The sequence below is a fragment of the Pollachius pollachius genome (assembly GCF_949987615.1).
Source record: "Pollachius pollachius genome assembly, chromosome: 11".
Lineage (NCBI taxonomy): Eukaryota > Metazoa > Chordata > Actinopteri > Gadiformes > Gadidae > Pollachius > Pollachius pollachius.
Window position 1 is genome coordinate 5502481 of NC_136944.1, and position 25286 is coordinate 5527766.

The 25286-nt window shown below is 45.5% G+C and overlaps 2 protein-coding genes across 2 annotated transcripts; one reads left to right on the forward strand and one right to left on the reverse strand.

Annotated features, from left to right (window-relative positions):
• Positions 1–24759, forward strand: gas7a (growth arrest-specific 7a; the record flags this gene model as incomplete). The annotated part of the gene is made up of 10 exons (XM_079746269.1): positions 1–123; positions 7551–7640; positions 15547–15662; positions 16052–16126; positions 17109–17187; positions 17634–17765; positions 18458–18581; positions 19176–19255; positions 19534–19632; positions 24646–24759. The coding sequence occupies 10 exons, from the start codon at positions 1–3 to the stop codon at positions 24757–24759; spliced, it is 1032 nt and encodes a 343-aa protein (XP_079602395.1).
• Positions 8284–13317, reverse strand: LOC307082635 (uncharacterized protein). Its single transcript, XM_079746268.1, has 7 exons — positions 13172–13317; positions 12341–12551; positions 12131–12241; positions 11233–12018; positions 10580–10716; positions 10001–10110; positions 8284–8712 (listed from the first exon to the last, which is right to left on the reverse strand). The coding sequence occupies exons 2-7, from the start codon at positions 12426–12428 to the stop codon at positions 8574–8576; spliced, it is 1371 nt and encodes a 456-aa protein (XP_079602394.1). The 5' UTR covers positions 12429–12551; positions 13172–13317; the 3' UTR covers positions 8284–8573.
• Positions 24760–25286: the final 527 nt, after the last annotated feature.

Here is a 25286-nt window from a genome sequence, read left to right on the forward strand (position 1 = left end):
ATGGAGGCCAGCTTCGACGCGGAGGAGAGCTTCGACGACCCGTCCTATCTGGCCCCGCAGGCTCCCGGGGCCGTGTCCCCCGCCAGGAGACAGATCAGGGAGATCAAGGAGACCCGGATCACTGTGAGTACCCCTACGAACGCCTGCTCTCTCTCTCTCCCTCTATCTCTCTCTTACTCTGCTGCAATTAGAACAGGAATGCACTCTCGCTCCATTTCTTACTATTGCACTCTTACATTCTCAATTGAATATCTCTACATTTCTTGCTCACTTTGTTTCTTTCTCACCCTCGCCTCCCATCCGTGTTATACACATCCTTCTCTCAATGGATCTCACACTCATCCATTTTATTCTATTTCAAAGATATAGAGTCACACATCTCTCTTCCCTCTGTCTCTCATTCTATATCTCAAATTCTATGAGCCTGTCCCTCTCACTTCCTCCTCTCTGTCTCGCTCCTCACCGCTGGCATTTCCTCTCTATTCGCTTCACTTTCTCTCCTCATTACACCTCTATTCTACTCTCCCTCACTTTTATCTCTTGGATCCCAATTATTTACTGTCTCTCTCGCCCTTTCTCTTTTTCTCTCTCTCTCTCTCTCTCTCTCTCTCTCTCTCCCACCTACTCCCTCCCCTAGGGTCCGTTGTTTTTCCCTGGAAAGCCTCGTCTCTCTGAATGTGATCAATGATAATGTGATAATTGCATCAATAATAATTGCAATTTTGCAATTATTATTGATGCAATTATCACATTATCATTGATAATTGCTGCGTGCCTGAAAGACACACACACACACAGACACACACACGCACACACACCCATAAGCCTCTGCCTCGGGGGGGGGGGGGGCCTCAACTGATCTTCTCCGTCGGATGATAAACGTGTCTCATTATCGTGATGTCCACGCCGTTGTGTTTGTGGGATCGGCGGAAGAGCACGCTTCTATCAGGGTGGATCTCCATCGGAGGTCCATCCCATCAGCCTCAGACCCTTGGTCTGACAGCGGGCACACCGGGGGGTCTCCAGCCCACGCTCCTCAACCACGTTCCGGCGGATCGGGCAGAGAGCCCCTCTGGCAGTGACATGCGGTAGTCGTCATAGTGTGAAGATGACGCGTTGTGAGGACGCAGGCGGGGTCTCCTCCAGCCGAAGGACCGGGAAACGGAGCAGGAGAGACAGAGGTGCATTTAGTGCCTCTCCAGGGGGGCTATTCGACGCAGAAGCATCATTTGTTCTTCAGGACTAGATGCTTATCATGGTCTATTAGTCGTAACGTCTAATGGATACACTGTATTTTAACCCCCTAGATATCTCTTGGTTGTATAACCATGTCTAAGGGAAATATTCATAAAAAAAAACACATTATATTATTATATCTGATGGATTCATAGGCATATATAGGTGGAATACTTTACATACAAACAAGTGAATTGCTGTGCATCTTCCACGCCAAAAGAAGAGGCCACTGCACCATCTTCTGGCCGGGGACCAGAAGATGGATTCAGTGTATCCAGAGGCCGCAAACGCACACTCTGAGCCTTTTGAAGCCCCGCCCCTCCTCCAGCTGACCCATCATAGAGGAACGCTGGGCTGGATGGATTCAGGCCCGGTCTCCCAGACACAACTCGACCAAGCGGTGCGGAGAAAGTACACTACATTAAATCACAATTCACAACGTATCATCCGATTTTCTAGATAGAGTAGTGGTGGACCTTTGAGGGGCCAATCAAATCGCTCTCACTCATAGACAGCCCCCTGGCCAGGTGTGTTTTGGACCCCCCAGGGAAAAGGAATTGTTTCCCATTGCAGAGAACACTAACTAGTCATGAGGAAGCAATGCAGGGAGGCATCACCTGATGGTAATCATTTGACTGAAAACACCTCCTCCTCCTCCTCCTCCTCCTCCTCCTCCTCCTCTTCCTCCTCCTCCTCCTCCTCCTCCTCCTCCTCCTCTTCCTCCTCCTCCACCTCTGCTTTTAAGAATCAGCTCATTATCTCCAATCCAGCGATGGGTTTCGAAACTCAATAATGTGGTCTTAAGTGTGCAGCGAGGGAATGATTCATACAGATTTTCGGAGAAAGGAAGGAAGGAGGGAGGAGGGGGGGAAGAGATCACATGACTTCTTCCTCTGAGTGATGTTGTCGCCACTGATTTCCATGAAAGCAAGAAATCACTTGGGTTTAAGTTGCTGTGACACTGCCTGTGGTTACGCAATCCCTGGCTCTTTAATGAGTCATGTAAAGAGGAGTGCGTTTGTGTGCGTGCACGTGTGCGTGCACAAATGTGTGTGTGTATGTGTGTGTGTGCACAAATGTGTATGTGTGTAACACTGTCCTGGCCTTTTGCTGAGGGCCGACAGAATAGGATTAGGTTTACTATTGTACCTGTGTGTGTGTGAGTGTGTCAAGGTGTGTGTTTTTCTGTGCATGTGTGGGTGTGTGTTACTGTGCATATGTGTGTCTTTGCGCATGTGTCTTACTGTGCATGTGAGTGTGTGTGTGTGTGTGTGTGTTTCTGTGCATGTGTCTGTGTGTGTGTGTGTGTGTGTGTGTGTGTGTGTGTGTGTGTGGTGGGTGCATGTGTGTGTTTGTGTGTGTGTGTGAGAGAGTGTGAGTTTGTGGTCGTCGCAGGTCACTCGACCTGCGACGACCACACAGGACGTCTCAGTGAGTGAGGCTCCTTGTGAAAGGGCCGTGGACCTGCTGGAGGGATGCAGGCGGGTTCGGTTTCCATGGCGACAAAAGGCAATAGCGCTGATGTGAAGTTGCTCAGCTCAGCCCAGCTCAGAGAAAGAGAGAGAGAGAGAGAGAGAGAGAGAGACAGAGAAATTGAGAGAGAAAGAGAGAGAGAGAGAGAGAGATTTATTTACCATCATACTCTCCCCAGGCATCCTAATCCATCCATACAACAGCCAGTATGAGAGTGTGTGTGCATGGATGGATCTCTCCACCATTGACGTTCATTCTGTGTAGTTCACGGACAGCTACGGCTAGAACGGCTCCTTCAGAAAAAGGAAGACGCGTTCAACACGCTGGTGAGCTCGGCTCATCGCCACGACAACCGGGCCTGGATATCAAGAAGCCCCGATCAGATCTGAATGTCATGATGATGTAAAGAAGTGAAATCCTTGTGGAGAATCAGAGAAAGGCCAATCCAATCTGTAGGTGCTAACCGACACGATACCATCACATGCTGCTTTATATCCCCCCCCCCCCCCTCCATCCTTTCCTGCTATACCGCGCCGCGGTTGCCATGAATACATTTGCATACACGCCCGGGGAGATAAAGCATAAAGAACTCTACCCCGGGGGGGCCGGTGAAGACCACCTGACATTGGTCTACCCTTCACGCGTGTTCACTCGGGGCATCGATGCGGACCCCCCCCCCCCCCCCCACCACCCTCCCCCAGCCGTGCACATCGTTCTCCTGTCGCACGCTCGCACCTGACTTGTTGCTCGGCGCCCCTTTAGCGAGCGCTAAGGCGACGGCAGCCAGTGCGTCTACACTACCGCATACTGTCAGTAAGACTCAATGGGGGTCGAGGGCCGAGGGTTCTGATGGGACCAGCTCAGTTCGGATCCCCTGATGACCAATCACAAAAAGGCTGAGGGCTTTACGGCATCGGTCTGCAGAGAGTTGGAGCTGCTGAGGGGGTTGTGGTATTGTTGTGTTATCTGAAGGTCTGTGTGTAGGGGGGAGGGGAAGGGGGGGAGGATTGGCGTAGCGACAGTGTAGTAGAGAAAGTAATTTGTTGCTTAGCAACAGAGCCTGAGGACTCTGCGGTGTAATGCATTGAAGCCGAGACTTTGGTGGCGCCGCATTCTTACAGAGGTGTGTGTGTGTGTGTGTGCACGTGTTAGTCTGGTGTGTGTGTGTGCACGTGTCTGTGTGTGTGTGTGTGTGTGTGTGAGGGGAAATATTGGAGGGTCTGACCCATTCATTATCTATGATGGGTCGGTTTTGATCGGTTCATCGGATCGTAGAATGTGTGTGTCTGCGTATAAATGTGTGAGTGAATTTTTGGGAATGTGTAAGTTGTGTACGCGTGTGTAGGTGTGTGTATATGAGTGAGTGTGTGTGTATATAAGTCAGTTTGTGTGTGAATGTGTGTGTATTTACGTGTTCCATAAGTGTGTGTGTTTGTGTGTGTGAGTTTGTGTATATGAGTGTGTGTGACGGTGTCTCCCTGTATTCCATGATGAGCTAAGATAGCCCCGCCCCCTCTGCCACCACCCCCAGATTTCAGCCTATAAAAGCCCTACACACCAAACCAACATCAACCACTTATATTAGCAAAGGCTGGTTGTTGCGTCATCTGTGTCTTGGCCAAAAAGATGCACTTGATCTCAGCGCAAAGAAATAAATAATACAATTCTCGCTGTAACTTGATCTCAGGAGTAATGTGGTCAGGGTCACGTTAAGCAAAAGTTAAGTGTAACTCGAGAATATATGAAAATTATGAATAATGAGACGAGGTGGATACCCATGTCTGTATAGGCATTCTACCTTTGGCCAAACCGCTTTCTCAGTGAAATCATCAGGGTTGTGAAATAGCATTCCTGTTAGTATTAGACAAAGCGCGAGTGTGAACTTTTCTAGTCATTGATTTTTATCTCTGTGTATATTTGTATCGTATCGGTATTTCATGTTTTCTCATTACTCAATTTTATCACTCCGTACATGTCACTGTGATGTGTGTTTGGGTCATGTCCCAACTCATCGCATGTTGTCTTTTAATTTGTTTTATAACATCAACTCCTGTCCAGGGACAACAGATGTTAATTAGCCTTGTGGCTATAATCTGACTCAATTATATATTGTGCATTGTCCCTGTCAAATAACCGTAAAAAACAATAAAAATAAAATAAACAAGACACTATTTTTGTGTGCCCTCTTGACCGAACAAGAGCCGAACAAAAGCCGAACGGCGCGCGACACACCAAGGAAACGAGGGCCACGGAAGCTCCCTGGCGGCCCGATGTGGTCCGACCTATGAGTTATCTGTTCTCTGAGCTCTTCCATCCATTACTCAGGCCTTGAACTGAATCACTGCGACAGCAGTCACCACCAAGCCCCCGTTATAACAGCCCCGACACAGCCGATGTCACGGAGGTGACGGGTGATTCTGAATCACGCTTCACCCCCGCTTGCGTCACCCTGTCAGGGTTTATGCGGCCATAATGACAGGCTCGCGGTGGGTTCATGGCTCGTAGCTACATACCAAAGAATTCAACATTTTGACACAAAATATGAAAAAAGTATGTGTTTAATTTATTTAAAAAATATTGAATTCTTTCCGCAAAAACAAATTCGTCCATTTGCATCTACGGTGCGAACTGCGTCCGTATAGCAACAAGAGTAGTCTTGTGTGATCAAAACGACAACCATAGCAACTGTCAGTTGGTCATAGCAGCGGTCTCATATTCAGAAAGAACAAGAAACAACAATAACAGTTATTCAGTAACTGTGACCAATCAGAATCAAGTGTTCAACAACACTGTGTAATAATGACCATCATATCGTACATGTCTACGGTGTCGTGGTGACAAAGGGTCCGGTACGTGCTACACTATTGGAGCTATACATTACATATCAAACCATTATTCGCGTCTAGAGCTCCTCGGTGACACCCGGTCCCGCGGGGACAGGAACAGGGTGCTGGTGGCAGGGGGGTCGGGGGTAATGAAAGCTCAGCACCCAAGACGATCAGCAGGATTTCCCGACCGGAAAATGAACAGCTGACAGCCCCGCATTAATCAAACCGCCAGGATGCTGCAGCCTGAGCGTGTGTGTGTGTGTGTGTGTGCATGTGTGGGTGTGTGTGTGTGCGTGTGTGGGTGTGTCTGTGTGTATGGATGCACATGGAAGATGTGTATCTGTGAACGTGAATAGCTTAGAGAGATAGTTGTATGCATAACTGTATGGGTGATCTGTGTGTCCATTTGTGTTTGTGTGTGTGTATGTACGTATGAATCTCTGTTTGTTTTTGTGCTTATTTTGGTGTGTGTTTGTGTGTGTGTGTGTCTGAATGCATGTACATGGAAGATGTTTATCTGTGCACATGCATACATGGGTTGTATGTATATCTGTACGAGTGATGTATGTGTCCATTTGTGTTTGTGTGTGCGTATATGTGTCTAAAAAGTTGTGTCAGGAAAGTATGAAGAGTTATTGCAGAACTTCAGTTTTTGCAGATCTGGCATTGAATATGTGTGTGTGTGTGTGTGTGTGTGTGTGTGTCTGTGTCCAAGTTACTCGAGGGGCTGAAATTATGTAATGTTCACCATCTGCGTGCAGTCCCTTTTGGCCAAGGATACACACACACATACACACACACACACACACACACACAAACACAGGAGACTGCTGAGTGTGTTGCAGTGAGTTCCTGATACTGCTATATAAACCCTCCTCTCTCTCTACCCCTCTATGTCTATCTCACGATCCCTATTTCTCCTCAATCTGTCTACCTTACATTTTCCCTCCCTGTATTTCTCGTGGTATCTCTGTCTGTGTCTCTCCATCCCATCTCCCTTTCTCCTCCATCTCGTTCTCCCTCTAAGTCTGTCAATGTCTCTCTCTCTCTCTCACATAGTGAATCGCTAGACACTTCCTTGACCTTTGCCCCCAGCGACCAAACACAAACCAAGCGCATGATGTCCTTCTCCAGATCAACGAACACCGCTCTCTCTCTCTCTCATCCTTTCTCTATCTTTTTCTCAATTTTAATAAATATATTTCTCCATCACTCTCTGTGTCTCAAAATCAGTTTAAAGGCCTTTACTGGCATGGGAAATTAACAATGACATTACATAAGCAAACAAAAGTAAAATATTGTAAATAGTCAGAAAAATACAATTGGGAACAATCTAATCTTTCTCAAATCTTTCTGTTTCTCTTGCCGCAAGACAGTAACGCTGTCACACTCTCTGTCACCTTATATCTCTGCCCTTATCTCTGTCTCTCTGTAACTCCCTATCTTTCTTTCCCTGTCAATCTCTCTCTCCTCAACATCTGGAATTACCACCTTGACATCTTAAGGAAGGGTTAACAAAAAACAAAAAGCCATCAAATTCAAACTATGAAACAAATGATCACATTTTAAATGTGTCAAACCCTTTGCAGTCATGCTTTTGTTTCCACATTCCTAACAATTTCAAAAACGAAAATTGTCAGCATTGTTCAACTCTGCTCTTAATTCAAGTTGTGTTATTTTAGTGTTGTTGAAGTGCCTTTTCACATCACGACAAGTGTCACCGTTGGCGAGGTGAGTGCAGCTGTACAAAGCTCTGTCTGGCCAGCGGTTTCCTCTGATGTCCGCGTACTTGTAGTACAACCCCATGAGCTGAGAAAGGGGGTTCACCTCCAATTCAAGCCTTACACGTTGTGGATGTGTTGCCATGTTTCGGTTCAAGCTGAGAAAGGAGGTTCACCTTCACTTAACACTCACACGTTGTGGTTGTTTTTTTAGTTTCGATTCAAGCTGAAAAATTGGTTTCACACATCCACATTAATTCTTACACATTGTGGATCTGTTGCCATGTTTCAGGTCAACTGTGTGACGTTCCCGCTGCCGGGGGAGGGGCCAGAGCAGCAGCTGCTGAAGCCCAACGACTGGAGCTACTGCGACTACTTCTGGGTGAGTGCTTCAACTATTAGATCTGGGAATTATCTTCAATGTCAACATTGTGTTGAGTTGGATTGTGTTGTGTTGTGGATTTGTGTTGTAGTAATTGCAATGTGCTTGTTTTTTTTAAATGGGTACGATAGTGGAGTGTTTGGCTTCCAGCTTAGAGGTGCCCAACATTTGATACCTCTACGAAATATGCTCGATTTTATTAGTGTATGGCTTTTTAAATTAATCGCTAAAAAAGAAGCACATGAGGGATCGAACTAGCCTGGGAACCAGACAAATCTGAAAGCTCATGTTTATATATTCTGGCATATGCATTTGCACTTGCAACATTTCTTTGAAATTTTAATTGTTAATGGACAACACAGGACATGAAAAAAAATGGCATTCACATTTACAACAAACCTTTCAAGAAATTTCCAGAAATCGGATTCAATAAAATGAACTTGCCTTTGATGACTTTAGTCTGCCCCTAGAGGTCGGAAGACACTATGACAATAGGGAACTGTCGGTGGACATAGTAAATCTTATAGCAGCAGGTCCTGCTGAGAGTCACGCATCTGCAAAAGAGATCCATTGTTCTGCTGGAAGTCAACACGGAGGTTTGGGGCAGATGGAAAAGGCTGAATAAACGACACCAACCCAAAAATGCTTTTGGTGACTTATATGTAATTGCAGTTTCAGAAATAGCATATGAGGAGACATTTGTTGATTTGAGTGATTTCCGATACTTAATTTGAGACAAAATCAAAAATTGTGTATTGATTATCATAACAAAAAATGGCATAACAGACATTTATAATAACACAAGCATGTATTTCTTCTTATATTTGAGTACCAATGACCGGTGTTGAAAGAAGTGTGACAAAGCATAAAGCTCTAAGGTGTTTAAGACGTAGGTGCAGTCTGACCCAATTCCATGTGAACGGTGCTGTCACATTACTTTTTGCACACCCACTTCGCCTTTACACTACACGCCTCGTCATTCCAACTGCCATGCGTTGAGGAACTTGACCAGAATTCCACACAGTCTTGATCTATCGCCAAATGCTGGTTAGGCTGGCCTTTAGCCCAAAACCTGAAGCCATAGAAAGAAACAGGAAGAGATCTCCACTATAAGAGGCCTGATATCACAACAACACACACAGGAGAACCAAACCCCAACATGGCTGCCACAATGGTTTGCTCTCTTTGAAACAGAGCTGTTATAGACAGAGATCTATGGCGCTCCCGTTGACCGTAATTCAACAAGGAAAAGCGTTCAACGCTTGATTGAGCACCAGGGGGACAGTGTTAGACAGTGTCTAATGCATGGGGCTGAATGGAGGTAAATGCTTTAAATTTAGCTGCAAATAAGCCATTTTTGCTGATACATAATGGATGGTTGTGATGTGCCCTCCTTTTAAGAGCGGTTGCGCTAGCAGTGAGGGTACACGATGTGTCAAGCAGCTGGCAGCAGTGGTAACTAAGCGTCATTTGAATAAAGCATGCCCATAATTTGTATCTAAGATACATGTGTCTCACTTCAAAAGCTATGGATTAACAGGGCAGCCACACTGAAAGAGGAAGACAGTACATGAGGCACTGTTGACCGATATGATTTCTCTACTCTACACTGCGGTGTGCTCATGCGCACCTGGTTTCGTCATGCGGCGTAACTACGTGTTAGGTTAAACACATGCTATTACAAGACAAACATATGCATAATATATGTACTTATTGTATATTGTATGTCCTTGCAGATACAAAAAGTACTTAGCATTGTGTAGCATCTCATACTAGCTATGTTTGTTATAATGGTATACGGGGAATGGGTTAACCTAGTGATTGTTAGTGCTTGGCACTTGGTTCTAAGAACAACCGTACTGTACCGACAGCGATAATATATTGTTTCTCTTTCTCATGTCAAATGTACTTTCGCGTTGGATAAAAGTGTCTGCTAAACGCACTAAATGTGAATGTAAATGTAATGTCTGATGGGCTGATAGGGTCAGCCGGTCACCCGCTGAAATAAACCTGTCCTGAAACTGAACCGAAGGGGTGTTTACATTGGAGTCCTGAAGACCCAGAACAAACACTGAAAGCGTTTTCTGAAGGCGGAGTCAAAGCGTTTAAAGGTGGAGTCAGGGGGTTTGGTCCTTCGTGAAATAACATCAAAGTACAGAATGGGTTTACCTAGCAATTATTAGTGCTTGCCACTTGGTTCCATGAACATTCCTATTGTACTAACATACACGTTTTTTCTCCTTTCCAAGTGGTTTGGAAAAAAGCGGCTGCTAAATGTCCGAAATGTAAATGTAAATGTAATACATGTTTCAAAGCCATCGCCGACACCCCTGTGGTGTGTCTGAGGTGGGGCCCCTTACGATGTGGTCATCTTGGTCCCATCCACCCACATCCACTGGCCCTCAATGATGTCGTCGGTCAGGCCGATCCAGACCTCTCCTCCGAGCTCCACCATGCTGTTCAGGAAACTCTGTGGAGGATCGGGACACGAGGTGCAAAACACACCAGGGAGGTTGTGGTCAGAACGTATACGGAGTGTATACTGTCTCACATGCGCATACACGCACACACACACACACACGTATTAAACACACACACACACACAAGCGTATGTGAACACACACAAACACACGCACACACAAGCAAACACACTCACACACACGTATGTTAAATCACACATACACAAGCAAATCATTACAGTTATTCCTAATGAGTAATGATTTTTTTTTGTCGATAGACAGGACACTCTTTCAGGTCATTGTTCAACTACCTTTGTGGAATTAATATATCTATATCTATATTTATATAATAATATAATATATAATATTCATTATCAAACATCAGAAACACAAAACACCAAATGTGCCTTATGGGTACTAAACAGTGAACTGATCCAATACCACAACATGGACCAACACAGGTGAATGCTTAATGCGCACCATTTCCGCTGAGTTCCTGACCATAATCAGGTCGGCGCCTTGCTGAACACAGTATGCCTGGCTGTCTTTCCAGGTCTTCTCTATGGAGGAGGCGAAGTAGCAGCTCTGCTCGTGTGTCAGCCAGCCGTAGGGACACCCTGGTTATGATAACACATCACATCACGTTTTACATCCATCCATTCACCGGAAACATCCTGCAAACACATCGACAGAGGACCACACCCAAACACTGGTGTCATTGTTTGGCGTTATGAGCATTGTAAAACGATGGAAGTTTGACTTTCCTCTAGCATACAAACGCCAGGGTCGTTTCGACAAACTTGTGACTAACAAAGCTTGTCGTAAAATGTATTTGTTTTGTCCTTTGTCCGCTCTGAGAATGAGATTGTCCATCAATGTCAATTAGTAAAGATTTGATCAGTTGGATCACATGTGATGGCAAAGCAACTGACGTACTCACAGGAATTCAGATCCCTTCCGTTAATGAGCAGAGCTCAGACTTCTTGCTCAAGACAGTCCAGACTCAAGGTAGACTGTGGACCTTAGGGATCCAAACCCAGAACCTTAGAGCAGGTAGTCTTTAATGCCCTCACCCCTAGACTACCCTGATCCCTTAGGATCCTGAAGCACTTCCTTCCGATTCACATCCTCACCGGCAGCTGGGCTCCTCCCCTGGGCCAGCAGCAGGTCTCTCTCGGCGGTCAGGTTCTGGTTCTGAGCCACCAGCAGGTCCCTGGCGGTGGTCAGGTTGGCCTTGGCGGCCTGCAGCTCGTCCCGTTCCCTCATCACCGTCGTGTAGCCGTCCTGTAGCTGCCTGGTTGTTGCCTCCAGCACCAGGAGGCTGGTGTTCAGCTGGTCCCTCTGCTCCAGCACCACGTCGTGGCTGCTCCTCATCTTCTCCTTCTCCTGGGCCGAGATGTCCTGGCTGAACTTGAGGCGCGTGACCATGTTGAGCAGCGTGGTGAAGTTGAACCTCAGCTGCTCCGAGATGTGCTGTAGCAGGGTGTTATGGTCCTGCAGCTCGTCGCGCTGTCTCTCCAGCTCGGCGGCCGTGTGCAGCATCGTGTTCATCTTCTGAGACTGGTTTTCGTAGCTCTTCTGCAAGAAGTCCTTGGCTTTGGTCAACTCTGCGTTGCTGCTCTGCAGGTTGCTCTCGCTGGCCTTCAGTTGGTCTCTCTCCTTGGTGAGGGCGGCCATGTTGGCCTGTTGCTTACTCTGACCGCTTCTCAGGGTTTCTGCCTCTTTTTGCAGGATGTCGTTGTTGGTCTGCAGCTGCTTCTTCTGGCTAGTGAGGTAGTCGCACTCCTCCTGCAAGTGGGCCTGGCTGGCCACCAGCTCTTTCTTCTGCAGGGCTGCGTTGCTGACAGTCTGCTGGAGTTTCTCCTGCACGGTCAATAGGGTTTTTTGTTTCAGCTCGTCGTCCTTCGCGATGTTGCGGCCTGCCGATGTCAAACAGAAGAAGAAATGAAGGTGCCAGAATTAGGTCAAACGTCCGTCAGCTGATACGAATGTGTTGGGTTGTCGGAAACGGGAACATGTCATTGTACTCACTGTGGACCGCCTGGCCGATGATGGCGAGCAGAAGGAGAAAACATAGAACTGCGAGACAAGCCGCCGCCACCCTCACAGGCCGCTGCCGTATCCCAGAAAACGATTTGGACACTGAATAACCGTAAAGCAAAAAAAGGGGGATATGTTTTGAAGAACCAGTAAAAAGTTGCTTTTGGGTGAAAATGTTGTGAACTGAATCGTGTAACTTACTTCTCTCTTCAATGAGAGGTGCGTAGCCATTGGAACTGTCCTCGATCTCCATGCTGGACACTGTGTGGTCACTTTTACTGGCACGCATCTTGGTATGGTTTAAAACGTCTGAACCACAACAGTCTGGTTCTGCCCAGTGGTTTCTGAGTTATGCCCAACACTGTGTCGACACTAGATTAGGTTTTTTTTGTCCCACTTTGCTTCCACCAACCTATATAAAAAAATAAATAGAAAATCTTACCTATAAAAGCAAGCTGGTTCTATTCTGGAACAATCCTTTGTGACTTTTCTCCATGATAAATCTCAAACTTGATGTGTATCATACTACTAATATTGATATATATAATATAATATATATATCATGAGAGGACAAACAAGAACAGTCAGAGAGTGAGGAAACAGCATTCATGATGTTGTATTCACTGCAGTGTGGGCAAAAAAATATGAAGAAGTTGAGACAGGAAGAATCCTGAAAATCTGTTTCCCAATTTCAAAATAGTTTCCTGCTTGCAATGCAAACTGCAGTTCAATAAATAAAGTACATCCATTTTTTTTCCAGCAAATTGAGCACAAACAGAAATGATAGTTTTCACAAAGGGAATGATACCACAAAATGTCAGGTTAGTTAACAAACCCATCAATAATATTTGCTCAAAAACAAATTGTCGTACCTATTACAATCCGTTTTCTTTGTATATTGTATCAGCAGTCTAAGTAATGCATTGCGTCTCTATTGAAATGAACACTTTAGCGTATTTAGCCTTATGCTCACTACAGGCATGATTTTAAGCTATCATTTTTTAGCATGAGACGTAACAAAATGAAACGTACCTGTCCTGATGTTCTGTGGTGTGCTGAGTTCCGAAGGACATACAGTAAGTCCTGTGTTCTGACTGAGAAGCTCTCACATTAGGATCCCCTCCTTTGATTATCACGCAAAAACGTTGTGACAATCTATTATTACAAAACCTCCTGTCTTATTTGTCTTCGAGAGTTACACTTCCTGAAAGTAAAATGAAGAGGCAAACATTCAGGAAGCTGAGTGATTTTGCTGGGTCGACATGTTCTCAATATGTTGTCTTCACGTGTCAAATGGTGACCATCTCTTTGCTGATGAGGCTTGTAATGCTCTTTGGTGTGTTGCTGCTATATTTTGGCTATACTTTAGTATAGTATAGGCTTTATTTATGTTTTAATTGGCTGGATTAATTTTGTGCAACAACAAAGTCTGGATTGCACTTTGTATTAACACAAACCCTACCATCACAGTAAACTGTAAACAAGTGTCTGTGAAGGTTTCGAATCAACCTGTGTTAGCTGGCCAGTATAGAAAAAAAAATGTATATATTATATAAAATACCCATCTGAAAGCTTCATTCACATCCCCCGAAACATAAAACAAAAACAGGCTCTATACCATCTCCCCACAGAAGTTTGGCTGTTATCAAGTCGCACTGACTAGGGGCTGATCTGAAATTAAGGGAAAGGGTGAATTTTCCCAAGTCTGGTGGGTTTAACAGCTAGTTGAATGACAGCCTCAGTCAAATCTTAATATTGACAGCGACACAAACATAGAATATGAGTACATCGCAATAATTCATAACCATTGAAAAATCATGGTAAATACATGAAAAAGCATGAAGTGCTCAGCTGCAATCTCAGATGGCCACGTTTACAAAGAGTGACCAACGATGCAGTGATTAATTAAACCTGCTCAGGGGGCATAGGGTCCGCCTAGTGTGTCGAGGAGGTGTCCCCGAGCAAGACACCTCACCCTGACTGCTCCTGACTAGCTGGCTGTCGCCTTGCATGGCTGACACCGCCGTCGGTGTGTGAATGTTTGTATGAACCGTCGCTTTGGATAAAGCGTCTGCTAAATGCCCTAAATGTGAATGGTGTAGCTGACCATTTTGTGGTTTTGTCTTTCAATGCAAAACATTACAACAAATTACTTTACAACAAAAAGACTAAATACTTCTGTATTTTAGCACAACAAAACCTGTCCCTGAAACGTTTTGACGTGGTACTGTGGTCCTTTCTGACCCCCCTGTGTGATTTAACCCTCCAGCAACCCACACTCTCCTCCTCCACACACACACACCAACACACAGACACACACATACACATATGCACAGACACACACACACACACACACACACACACACACATGCATCGTTTTATCAACCCACACAGGCTCAAAGGGCACACTAGGCCATAATATCCAAATCCATTTGCCCACACATCGCAGCATAACCCATTATTTTATTTGAATGGCTACAAGCACCACACAATGTCTCTATTGGTAGGTTTGGACCTCACAGTCTCCATTAGTACGTTTGAACCACACAGTGTCTCTATTAGTCAGCTTTTAACCTCAGTCTCTCTATTGGTAGGTTTGACCACATACAATAGTCTCCCTTTTGGTAGGTTTGAACCCCACAATCTCTCTCTTGGTAGGTTTGAACCTCACAGTATCTCTCTTGGCAAGTTTGAACCTCACAATCTCTATTAGTATGTTTGAACCTCACAGTCTCTATTGGTAGGTTTGAACCTCACAGTATCTCTCTTGGCAGGTTTGAACCTCACAGTCTCTCTATTGGTAGGTTTGACTCTCAGTCTCTCTATTGGTAGGTTTGAACCACACAATCTCTCTCTTGGTAGGTTTGAACCTCACAGTCTCTCTATTGGTAGGTTTGAAGCTAACAGTCTCTCTATTGGTAAGTTTGAACCCCACAGTGTCTCTTTATTGGTAGGTTTGAACCACACAAACTCTCTCTTGGTAGGTTTGAACCTCACAGTCTTTCTATTGGTAGGTTTGAACATAACAGTCTCTCTTTTGGTCGGTTTGAACCACACCGTGAGGTCAGTGTTAACCGCTGTTAACCTTGCAGTGTCGCTATTGGTCGATTGTTGTTGTATTTACTATAAATTATGAAGCAGATGCTTTTAATCAAAGGGACTTGTGCAAGTCGATTCAGATCCAGGTAATTAAGGAACAGTCAGGGGTTACAGGGCATTAGATTCAAGTGAGGATGGAACCCAGAGCCTTTTGACTGGGAGCCGACCTCCCTAGTCAACCGAACGACTACATCCTGCCCCCTATTTGTTTATTGTCGTCGAATTCGATTACAATGTTGTTTTAGCGTTCGGCTGATGTTTCCTCTGTCTACACCTCCCCCCCCCCCCCCCCCCCCCCCCCCCCCCAGGCCGACAAGAAGGACCCCCAGGGTGGCGCGTGCACGCCGGGCTTCGAGATCCTGCTGCAGAAGCAGCTGAAGGGCAAGCAGATGCAGAAGGAGATGTCTGAGTTCGTCCACGAAAGGTACGGCAGCACGAGGCCCCCCTGGCCTTAAAACGAGACGTGTTTCCTGCTCTCGCTTTGCTAACAGTACAGCGATTGGTTGCTCTTATTAACCACAGGCCTCTCATCTTTCATCTCTTCATCCCCTCATTATTTCCGTTGTCTTCCTCCTCCTTCTTCTTCTCCGCCTTCTCCTCCCCCTCTGCCTCCTCATTCTCTTCCTCCTCCTCCTTCTTCTCCTCCTCCTCGTCCTCCACCTTCTCCTCCTCATCTTCTGCCTCCTCATCTTGTTTCCTCCTCCACCTCCTCCTCCTCCACCTCTTCTCTCCCTTCTCCCTTTCCTCCTTCTCCTTCATCACCTTCTGCCTCAACCTCCTCCTCCTCCGCCTCCTCCTCCTCCTTTTCCTCAGGATAAAGATCGAAGAGGAGTATGCCAAGAACCTCTCCAAACTCTCCCTGAGTCCTCTGGCTGCCCAGGAGGAAGGGTGAGTGGTCGTACGCCCGGCATCGACATCCTGAGCAGTGGTGGACTCCCCCATCATCAATCGACGTGATGGATCGAGTAAACAGAGAAGCATGAGCCATTACCCAGCTAATTAACCACAAGGATGGCTTTTGAATAACTGTTGACAACGATCGATCGTTCTCACACTTCCAAATGGAAAACTTTCCTTTTTAGAGTCCTACTGTAAACTCCTACCTTGTCCACCTTGTATGAGCTGTCGTTCTCATAAGATACAATGAGTTCTTTATTGTTTTTTTAATTGGATCAGTCTGGACCTCTAGGCGCCAACATCGATTTCCTGAAATTGTATTGTTATCGTAGCCTATCAGGGACTGTGTCGTAGTTGATGATGGAAACGGGCCAATACGGGACTGTGTCTTAGTTGATGACAGAAACTGACCAATCAGGGACTATGTCTTAGTTGATCATTGGTAACGGGCCAATCAGGGCCTGGTCGTAGTTGATGATGTAAAACGAAGGCCGCTGCTGGAAAAACAGTAATGGCGCCTCCCAAAGCGATGAGCGATAACGTCATAACGTCAGCTGATTAGGTTGAAAGGAGGAGGTCTGTCAGACAAGTACTCCAACCAACTGAAATCGATGTGGGGGGGCTAGAGGGCCAGACTGATCCGTCTAGTGCAACAGGATGTGAGGTCACGTGGTCACTGTCAGGATGGTCTCCAGGCTAAACAAATAGGAGGTCCAATGAGGTGATATTAAACCAACCGGACCGCTCTCGCTCGGCTGTTGGATAATATAAGAGAGTACTGCTTCATGCACGTGTTGCATCGTAGCCTGCAGGCATAAATCCCCTGAAACGTTAGTGTGTCTCATTGGTCCGACTCTGAAAGAGTGGTCAGTGGTCTCACTTTGATGCTGTAGACTTCGTCTCTATCACAACGCCGATAGCAGAATATGACCGAGTGTGACGGATCCCGTTCTGTATTCAATGGTCCGTACAGAACCGTGGGTGAAGCCTGGATCCAGCTGAAGAAGAGTCTCCACGACGAAGCAGAGGTGCACCTGAAGTTCTCCAACAAGGTAAAAACCTGCCACTCACCTGTTCATCATCCACCCAAAGTCAACTCACCAAAACAGATCACTCTTGTCATGAACTTGAAAAAGAAAAAGCATGTTTGTAGAAGCCAAACTATTTGTTAATCGGTGAACAAACACAACAAACTTGTGTGTGATTGTGAAGTGCCGATAAACAGACCCATCATTCCTATTGTCTTTAAGCTCTTACGGTGGCTTGAAGGTGACATATTATACCACCCGGTGTGAGTGTGATTAGCCACTACAAACATTTTTGAAAATCTGAACATCTAGGTGGTCATGCATGATGTCATAAGAAGCAGATTTTCAAAACGGCCTGTAACGGCTAATCACACGGTGGTATAATATGTCACCTTTAAACTTTAATAGCTTTGCTAGCTCTGATAGCTTAGCTTTGATAGCATGGGGATGTGAGACGACTGTTCCTCCAGCTCCACAGCGAGGTGGAGAAGCCCATGCTGACCTTCAGGAGCGACCACTTCAAGAAGGACCTGAAGAAGTACGACCACCACATCGCCGATCTGAGGAAGCAGCTGGCCAGCCGCTACGCCGGGGTGGAGAAGGTCACTACAAAGAGCTCCCTCTAGCCATACATCCATCCAACGATACATCCACCCATCTTAGATGGCTCACTACTCACACATCGCAAACATCTCACACCTAAACAACCGATGCCCAGACCTTCTGTAGTACATTGGGTATACTAACATTAACTAGACTGACGTAGACGTTACTCTTTACTTATTTGTTGTCAACCCAAAAACGTGGCTCTCCTGCATAGCGACCATACATCAACTGGCTAGCTCAGGATAGCTGGAAGCAGGTTCTTGTACACAGCAATGGCCCTACTGCCCCTAGTGGTCAGATGTAATCATCCCACTCTACAGCACCTTCTGTCAATCCCAGGAAGTCAAAATAAACAAACCACATTCTTCTATTGAATATGTTTAATCCTGAGGTATTCTGGGCGGGTTAAGGAAAGCTCTCACTGATAGAGGGGGGTTGCAACCACGCCTGGTGACAAAGACGCAGTGCTGCTGAGAAAAGCTCAGTGGTGAATGAAGTGGTATAGCAGGGGATACCTTCAACGATGACCCGTTTTACACCCATCTGCTTTGTGTTATTTTGTTTACATGTGTCTGCATGTACTTTTAAGTGGGCTTTTATCTGTGTCTGTGTGTGTGTGTGTGCGGATGTGTGTCTGTGTGTATGCATGCGTGTGTGTGTGCGTGCGTGCGTGCGTGTGTGTGCGCAGGCCCGTAAGGCCCTGGCTGACAGGCAGAAGGACCTGGAGGTGAAGACCCAGCAGCTGGAGGTCAAGCTGAGCAACAAGACAGAGGAGGACATCAAGAAGGCCCGCAGGAAGTCAACACAGGCTGGTCAGAGTCACACACACACACACACACACACACACACACACACACACACACACACGACCCACCGGAAGTCCAAATGAGCTGGTCAGACACACACACACACACACACAAGAAGATCTACAGGAAGTCCACATACGTTGTGGACTTCCTGAAGTCAACATTTTTTAACATGACGGCTCTCTCTCCCTTTGATTGCCTCTGGATCAAGTGATCAAGTCGTACAAATACATTTTTGGGGTCAAAACCTCCTCAACTTCTATCATGAATAACCTGGAAACATAGAAGGAAACACAAAGCAGGCCTTCCGTTGCACAGATGTGTATCACAGTATAGGGGAGGTCATTATTCAAGGAGAGAACATATAACCTATATTCAAGGAGAGAACACATAAGCTATATTTGAGGAGATTACACGTAAGGAGAGGTCCACATAAGCTATATTCCACGAGAGGGACACATATATTCAAGGAGAGAACACATAAGCTATATTCAAGGAAGCAGTTGTTTGTGACTTTAAACTAGGTCAAAGTGAGTAACTCGCTGATCATGAATGTTGGATACTTGATGTATATTTAGTATTGGCTTCTTCCTGTTGCAGGCGATGACCTGATGCGCAGCCTGGATCTTTACAACCAGACCCAGTCGAAGTGGTTTGAGGAGATGGTCACCACTAGCATGGTGAGAAAGACTCTAATAATAATCAATTATGTACAATTAAATGACCTGTGTGTGAGTTTGTGTTTTGCACACAACCTGAGCGTTTCCATGTGCGTGTGCATGTGGCCGTTTGCGTGTGTGTGTTTGCGTGTATGTGTGTGTGTTTGCATGTGTGTGTTTGTGTGTGTGTGCATGTGTCCGTTTGCGTGTGTGTGTTTGCGTGTGTGTGTTTGCGTGTATGTGTGTGTGTTTGCATGTGTGTGTTTGTGTGTGTGTGTGTGTGGTGTGTGCGTGTGTAGGAGCTGGAGAAGCTGGAGGTGGACCGCATCGAGTGGATCCAACAGCACCTACGTCAGTACACGACGCTACGCCACGAGACAGACATGTTCAACCAAAGCGTGAGTTCTTAACACACACACACACACACACACACACACACACACAGACACCCACACACAAACACTTCACACACACACAGATAAACACTGACCCAGATTTACGAGCACCTGCCTGCAGTCGTGTGCTAGAACTGCTAGATAATAGTGTATACTGTTCCAAGCTACAGTTGTGCTATAGCATATACCGTTCTACAGCCACGCTACAGTTGTGTTTGCTACAGATGGTCAACACTAGAGCTGTACCACACTACAGCTATACCAAGCTACAACCACACTACAGCTGTACAATGAAACAGCTGTACCAAGCTACAACCACGCTAAAGCTATGTCTTGCTACAGCTGTTCCACACTACAGCGGTACCATACTACAGCTGTGTCTTGCTACCACCACACTATAGTTGTAGCAGCAACATATGATCCCATGCTATTGCCCAAAACAACTTGGAAGGCTTCAACAAAACTCAAAGAGCATCATTCAAAGGTTTCATATTCTGACCCAAATGCAGACATGGAGGCAAATATAGAAAGTTGAAATAGAACGCCCTCCCAGTTAATGGGTGGGTCCACTCTGTGCAACTGTGTGATGCGAACTAGCGTAGCTTGGCGGGCTTCGTGCTATGAGTGGGATGCGTTTTTTTGAGTATTAATAGTAATATTCTTCTAAACTAAGGAAGACGTACGTGCTTGCCAGCCTTTTTTATTCGTATAATGCATCAATTATTATGTTATCATTGATAACTTCATTGAAATCCCTATTGAACAGGATTGACTAGGTCCAGGTTACTTAAAGTTATGAGGTAGTCGCCATGTTAAACACGTTACACATGGCAACTAGCCCTGTAAAATTTTAAGACTTTAAGAACAGCAAACAGGAATGAAAAACATTCGTAAAAATGAAGTGGTATTAACCAAGAGTATAAACTAACAGGCAGCTTGCAACATAAAGGTCATCAGAACCCAGTGAGAGACAATCTACACTCTACAATCAGACGAGAGTCAAACATGAATGACTTAAAGACCCAAATGCACGCCCAGGTGAACACTGCTGTGTTATCGTTGTAACAGCGGAGCAAGGAGGATACTTAAATAAAAAATAAAGTACAATAAAACTAGAGCAAACACAGTTCAAACTGTGACAGAACGCATTATCCATTTAATTAAATGTCAAAATAAAAGGCTATCATATCTGAAAATCTATTCATATAATCTAGTTGGGCTTTCAAAATGCAAGCAAAATGCAAGCTCATCAGAATAATGGCTATTTTAGCCTTGATGGCTCTCTCGTATGGGATCAATTTTCAGTTAGATTTAATCTCCTTTGCTCCTTTCACTCCCGAAGCTCTAGGAAAGAATAGCACCAAGCATTAGGAAATGCAATAAGGTGCTTTCAGACACGATATGCATTTGTATACTGTATGAAGTCAACCTTACACAACAGTGGCCCCTAATGGCAAGTGTTTGGTGTGGCATGTTCTTCTGGACGATTGTACGGTCAAAAACGGGACATCGCCAATAAAACAACTAGCCAATCTGTTCCAAGATAATAAAAAAACGTTTTTTTTACACAAAAACATTTTCGAAAAGTGACCTGATTTCGGTCTTAACACAGCTTGAAGATGCTCTCTAACCAGGGCACGCACCAACAGTCACACACGGCGGACACAAAGTAACACGTCTCCACAGAATTATGCATTTACTCATCTGAGAGAAGTTCTCAACCACTGATTAGGTGAGTGCTGCATGCAGCGCTCAACTATTGTTCTTCATAAGTTTCTTTCTTTCTTTCTTATTCTCTACAAACGTTGGGACCTATCTCCTTCCTCAATTTTTCACCAAAAGACTCCATTCAAACTTTTAAATATTCAGAATAGCTTGGAATCGCGCGCTTCTTTTCAGATTTCGTCAGTGTGACCATAACTAACACATAAAACGGACCAGAAAAGAACCATGGGCCGATGCAAGACATCCTACGGAACCGTATTGAAACGGTTACATTACAGAACCGTAATGTAACAGTTATCGTGGCTCTGCCTAGTAAAAAACCATACCAGCCGACACTTTACATATTCTTCACAATATACCATGGAGAGATATCACTATTCCTTACCTGTCTATAAGAAATTTAGCCATCCGATTTTACGTTTCTCAGGTCACGTAACTCTCTCCATCGCTCATAAGCCACGCCAATGTTTACTCTGGTTTTATTTCGAGCTCTCTCCGCCTCCCTTTTAGTAGCTGTCCTTTCAACAAGTGTCTTTCCTCTTTTTTTCGCTGTCTTAGCGGTGTTAGTTGTTGGTATCCGGGGAATGGGAAATTTAGGGGTCATTGATGAAGACATTGCTATTCATTTGTTGTCGCCGTAGTAGTGCAAAACTGTCAGACTGCTAGGCTCGTGAACGCGCACGCAGGGACGCACCAACGTCGTTGCCAAGGTGAACGGACAGTCCCACAGCCAATAAGAACGGAGAATCAGAGCCTTGCTGATTGGTCAAAGTGTACATGAGCGGTGGCAATTTTTGGGGGCGGCACACAGAGGCAGGGGAGAGCAAAGTAATGGGCAGATATTCGAGTACTTCACCTACATATAGCTGACTGGCTATTATGACAGTTTTGCCAAATATTACAGTAAAAAAATTACCCACCCTAGCTTTAATTAAGACATCGTAACTCGGTCCAATTTCAACCGTTTACCTTCGTTCAAACCATTTAACAAATCTACACACTTGTATCTTCAATAATATCCAAACGGAATTTCGATATAATTTAAACTTTATTTAGAATCACGGTTTAAGTTTCATACCGGCTTCGTTATCAGTTGGTCTCATTGATATACGTTAACACTGGAGCGTGATGACGTTCAGCAGTGTTGCCAGATTGGGCGGGTTTTCCCGCCAGATTGGGCTACTTTTGGAGGACGTTCAGGCAACATTGCCAGATTGGGCCGTTTTTCCCACTCTATTGAGCTACTTTTAATTATGCACCGGCTCGCTATTCTCTTACACACACACACACACACACACACACACACACACACACACACACACACACACACACACACACACACACACACACACACACACACACACACACACACACACACACACACACAAACAAACACGCACACAATGAAGGTCAATGCATTTGACGTTTAAGATTCTTCAGTTCAATTCATTTTGCATTTCTGCATTTTTAGCAATACTTTGCGCTTTTCATTCAGCGGTCACTTTATTTATTTCCAACCATTTACTTTTTCTTAAATGGTGTGCATGTTTGCATTGTTTACTCCATTTAGACTTTTGAACTTTTTTTCAAATCCCTTCACTTGATTTAAGCCATTTAACGTTTCTTTATGTCTTAATCTATGTGGCTTTATTAAAAAAAATATTTTAAACCTCACTTTGTACTACAGCCAGGGCCGGTTCTAGGCAGTAAGCTTAGGGTGGGCAGACAGAAATAATAGGTGGGCAGAGAAACCCGTGATGCTCGCGAGGCACGGAGATCTTTGCCCTTGCAAGATCTCCGTGCCTGCTTTTTGGCACATTTACTGTAATTTAAGCTTTTAGACACATCACTGCTGTATGGGGGGGTTAACCATTATAGCACTGCTACCAGCAGCTTTCCACATCAGTGTTACAACCATCTGCCACCTTCTATGAAAAGCTACATATGTAATTTTCAAATTCTTAGAAAAGAATATAGATAAAACATACAGAATAAATTGCACAACAACTTCACAAAGACACCTCAGAACTTGATGAAATATCACAGTATCTCTGAATTGAAAATCCAATTATGCTGGCAGAAATACTGATATTAAGGAATTCTCCAGACAAAACATCAACTGTGGGTGGGTAACTGTGGGTGGGTAACTCGGGTGGGTAACTCGGGTGGGTAACTCGGGTGGGTAACTGTGGGTGGGTAACTTGGGTGGGTAACTCGGGTGGGTAACTCGGGTGGGTAACTCGGGTGGGTAACTGTGGGTGGGTAACTTGGGTGGGTAACTCGGGTGGGTAACTCGGGTGGGTAACTCGGGTGGGTAACTGTGGATGGGTAACTTGGGTGGGTAACTCGGGTGGGTAACTCGGGTGGGTAACTCGGATGGTTAACTTGGGTGGGTAACTTGGGTGGGTAACTGTGGGCGGGTGGGTAACTGTGGGCGGATAACTGTGGGTGGGTATCTGTGGGTGGGTAACTTGGGTGGTTAACTTGGGTGGTTAACTTGGGTAGTTAACTTGGGTGGTTAACTTGGGTGGGTAACTTGGGTGGGTAACTGTGGGTGGGTATTTGTGGGTGGGTATCTGTGGGTGGGTAACTTGGGTGGTTAACTTGGGTGGTTAACTTGGATGGGTAATTTGGGTGGGTAACTGTGGGTGGGTATCTGTGGGTGGGTAACTTGGGTGGGTAACTGTGGGCGGGTGGGTAACTGTGGGCGGATAACTGTGGGTGGGTAACTGTGGGTGGGTAACTTGGGTGGGTAACTGTGGGCGGGTGGGTAACTGTGGGCGGATAACTGTGGGTGGGTAACTGTGGGTGGGTAACTTGGGTGGGTAACTGTGGGCGGGTGGGTAACTGTGGGCGGATAACTGCGGGTGGGTAACTTGGAGGGAGGCTGTCCTGCCCACCCAATTAGAAGCAATGCATGGTAATGGTATATTCTATAGTATTAATTAATTGGCTGAATTTTATTTTACATTTTCTTGGACAGCGGACAAGCAGGTCCGTCCGATAGTGGGTCTGGACTTCCTCCTTAAAAAAAAAACAAAAAAACATTTTGTTCAATTTTGAACAAACCGCTGGACCTGACTACAGCACTCGTTGCATTTTCTGCAGGAAATGCATTTTCTAGTTTAGTATACAGTTGTATTTAGTTTCAATTCCTCTCTGTAAATGTCCTCTCTGTCCTCATAGCTGGCTAGGCATGCCTGATACGGAGTTTACTTCTGTATAATACAGTAATCAAAGTAATAGAGTGAGGTAGATGGAGAGGTCATTGTGTTTCTCTCTTGTCGACAGACGATAGAGAACGTGGACCAGCTGCTGCAGGCGGTGGACCCGGCCAAGGACCGAGACCTGTGGGTCAAAGAGCACAAGACAGGGGACGTCCGCCCCATTGACCTGGACATATAGCTGTTACCCCCGGCAACAGGCGTTACACCCTGCAAGTCATCCCCGCTGTTAACAGACATTACACATGGAAACAGTCGTTTACCCCCGGCAACCGTCGTTACACAGGACAACAGTCGCTTCACGCGACAGTCACCACACCTGCTGACCTTCATCACACACTGCGGTTTGTGTTACCCTGGCAACAGTCGTTTACAATGGCCATCTGTGGTAAAACCTGGCAACAGTCGTTTACCATGACAACAATCTTTACACATTGTAAGAACCATTTAAAATCACAACCCTATATACCTGGTCGTTAGTCGTCTAACATGGCAACACTCCTTTTGACAACAGTCGTTTACCCCGGCAACAGACGTTTAAAACATTCAACAGCAACACCTCGACTGCAAGGTCACCTGTGGGACCCGGGGAAAATGACCACCTGTTACTATATTTCTACCACCGTGGAAATCTACTGGAACAACCTCTAAAATACCAGCATGTTCTATGGAGATGTAACAGTATTGTCCGCATTATCTTGTTGAATG

What these genes read in the sequence shown, in the direction of transcription:
- LOC307082635 (XM_079746268.1), bottom strand. Translation starts at nt 12,428, where the DNA reads ATGCGTGCCAGTAAAAGTGACCACACAGTGTCCAGCATGGAGATCGAG. An exon ending in TCAGGAACTCAGCGGAAATG is followed by an intron (nt 10,111 to 10,579) that starts GTGCGCATTAAG and finishes GATCCTCCACAG; the next exon opens with AGTTTCCTGAACAGCATGGT. An exon ending in GGGACCAAGATGACCACATC is followed by an intron (nt 8,713 to 10,000) that starts GTAAGGGGCCCC and finishes CTATGGCTTCAG; the next exon opens with GTTTTGGGCTAAAGGCCAGC.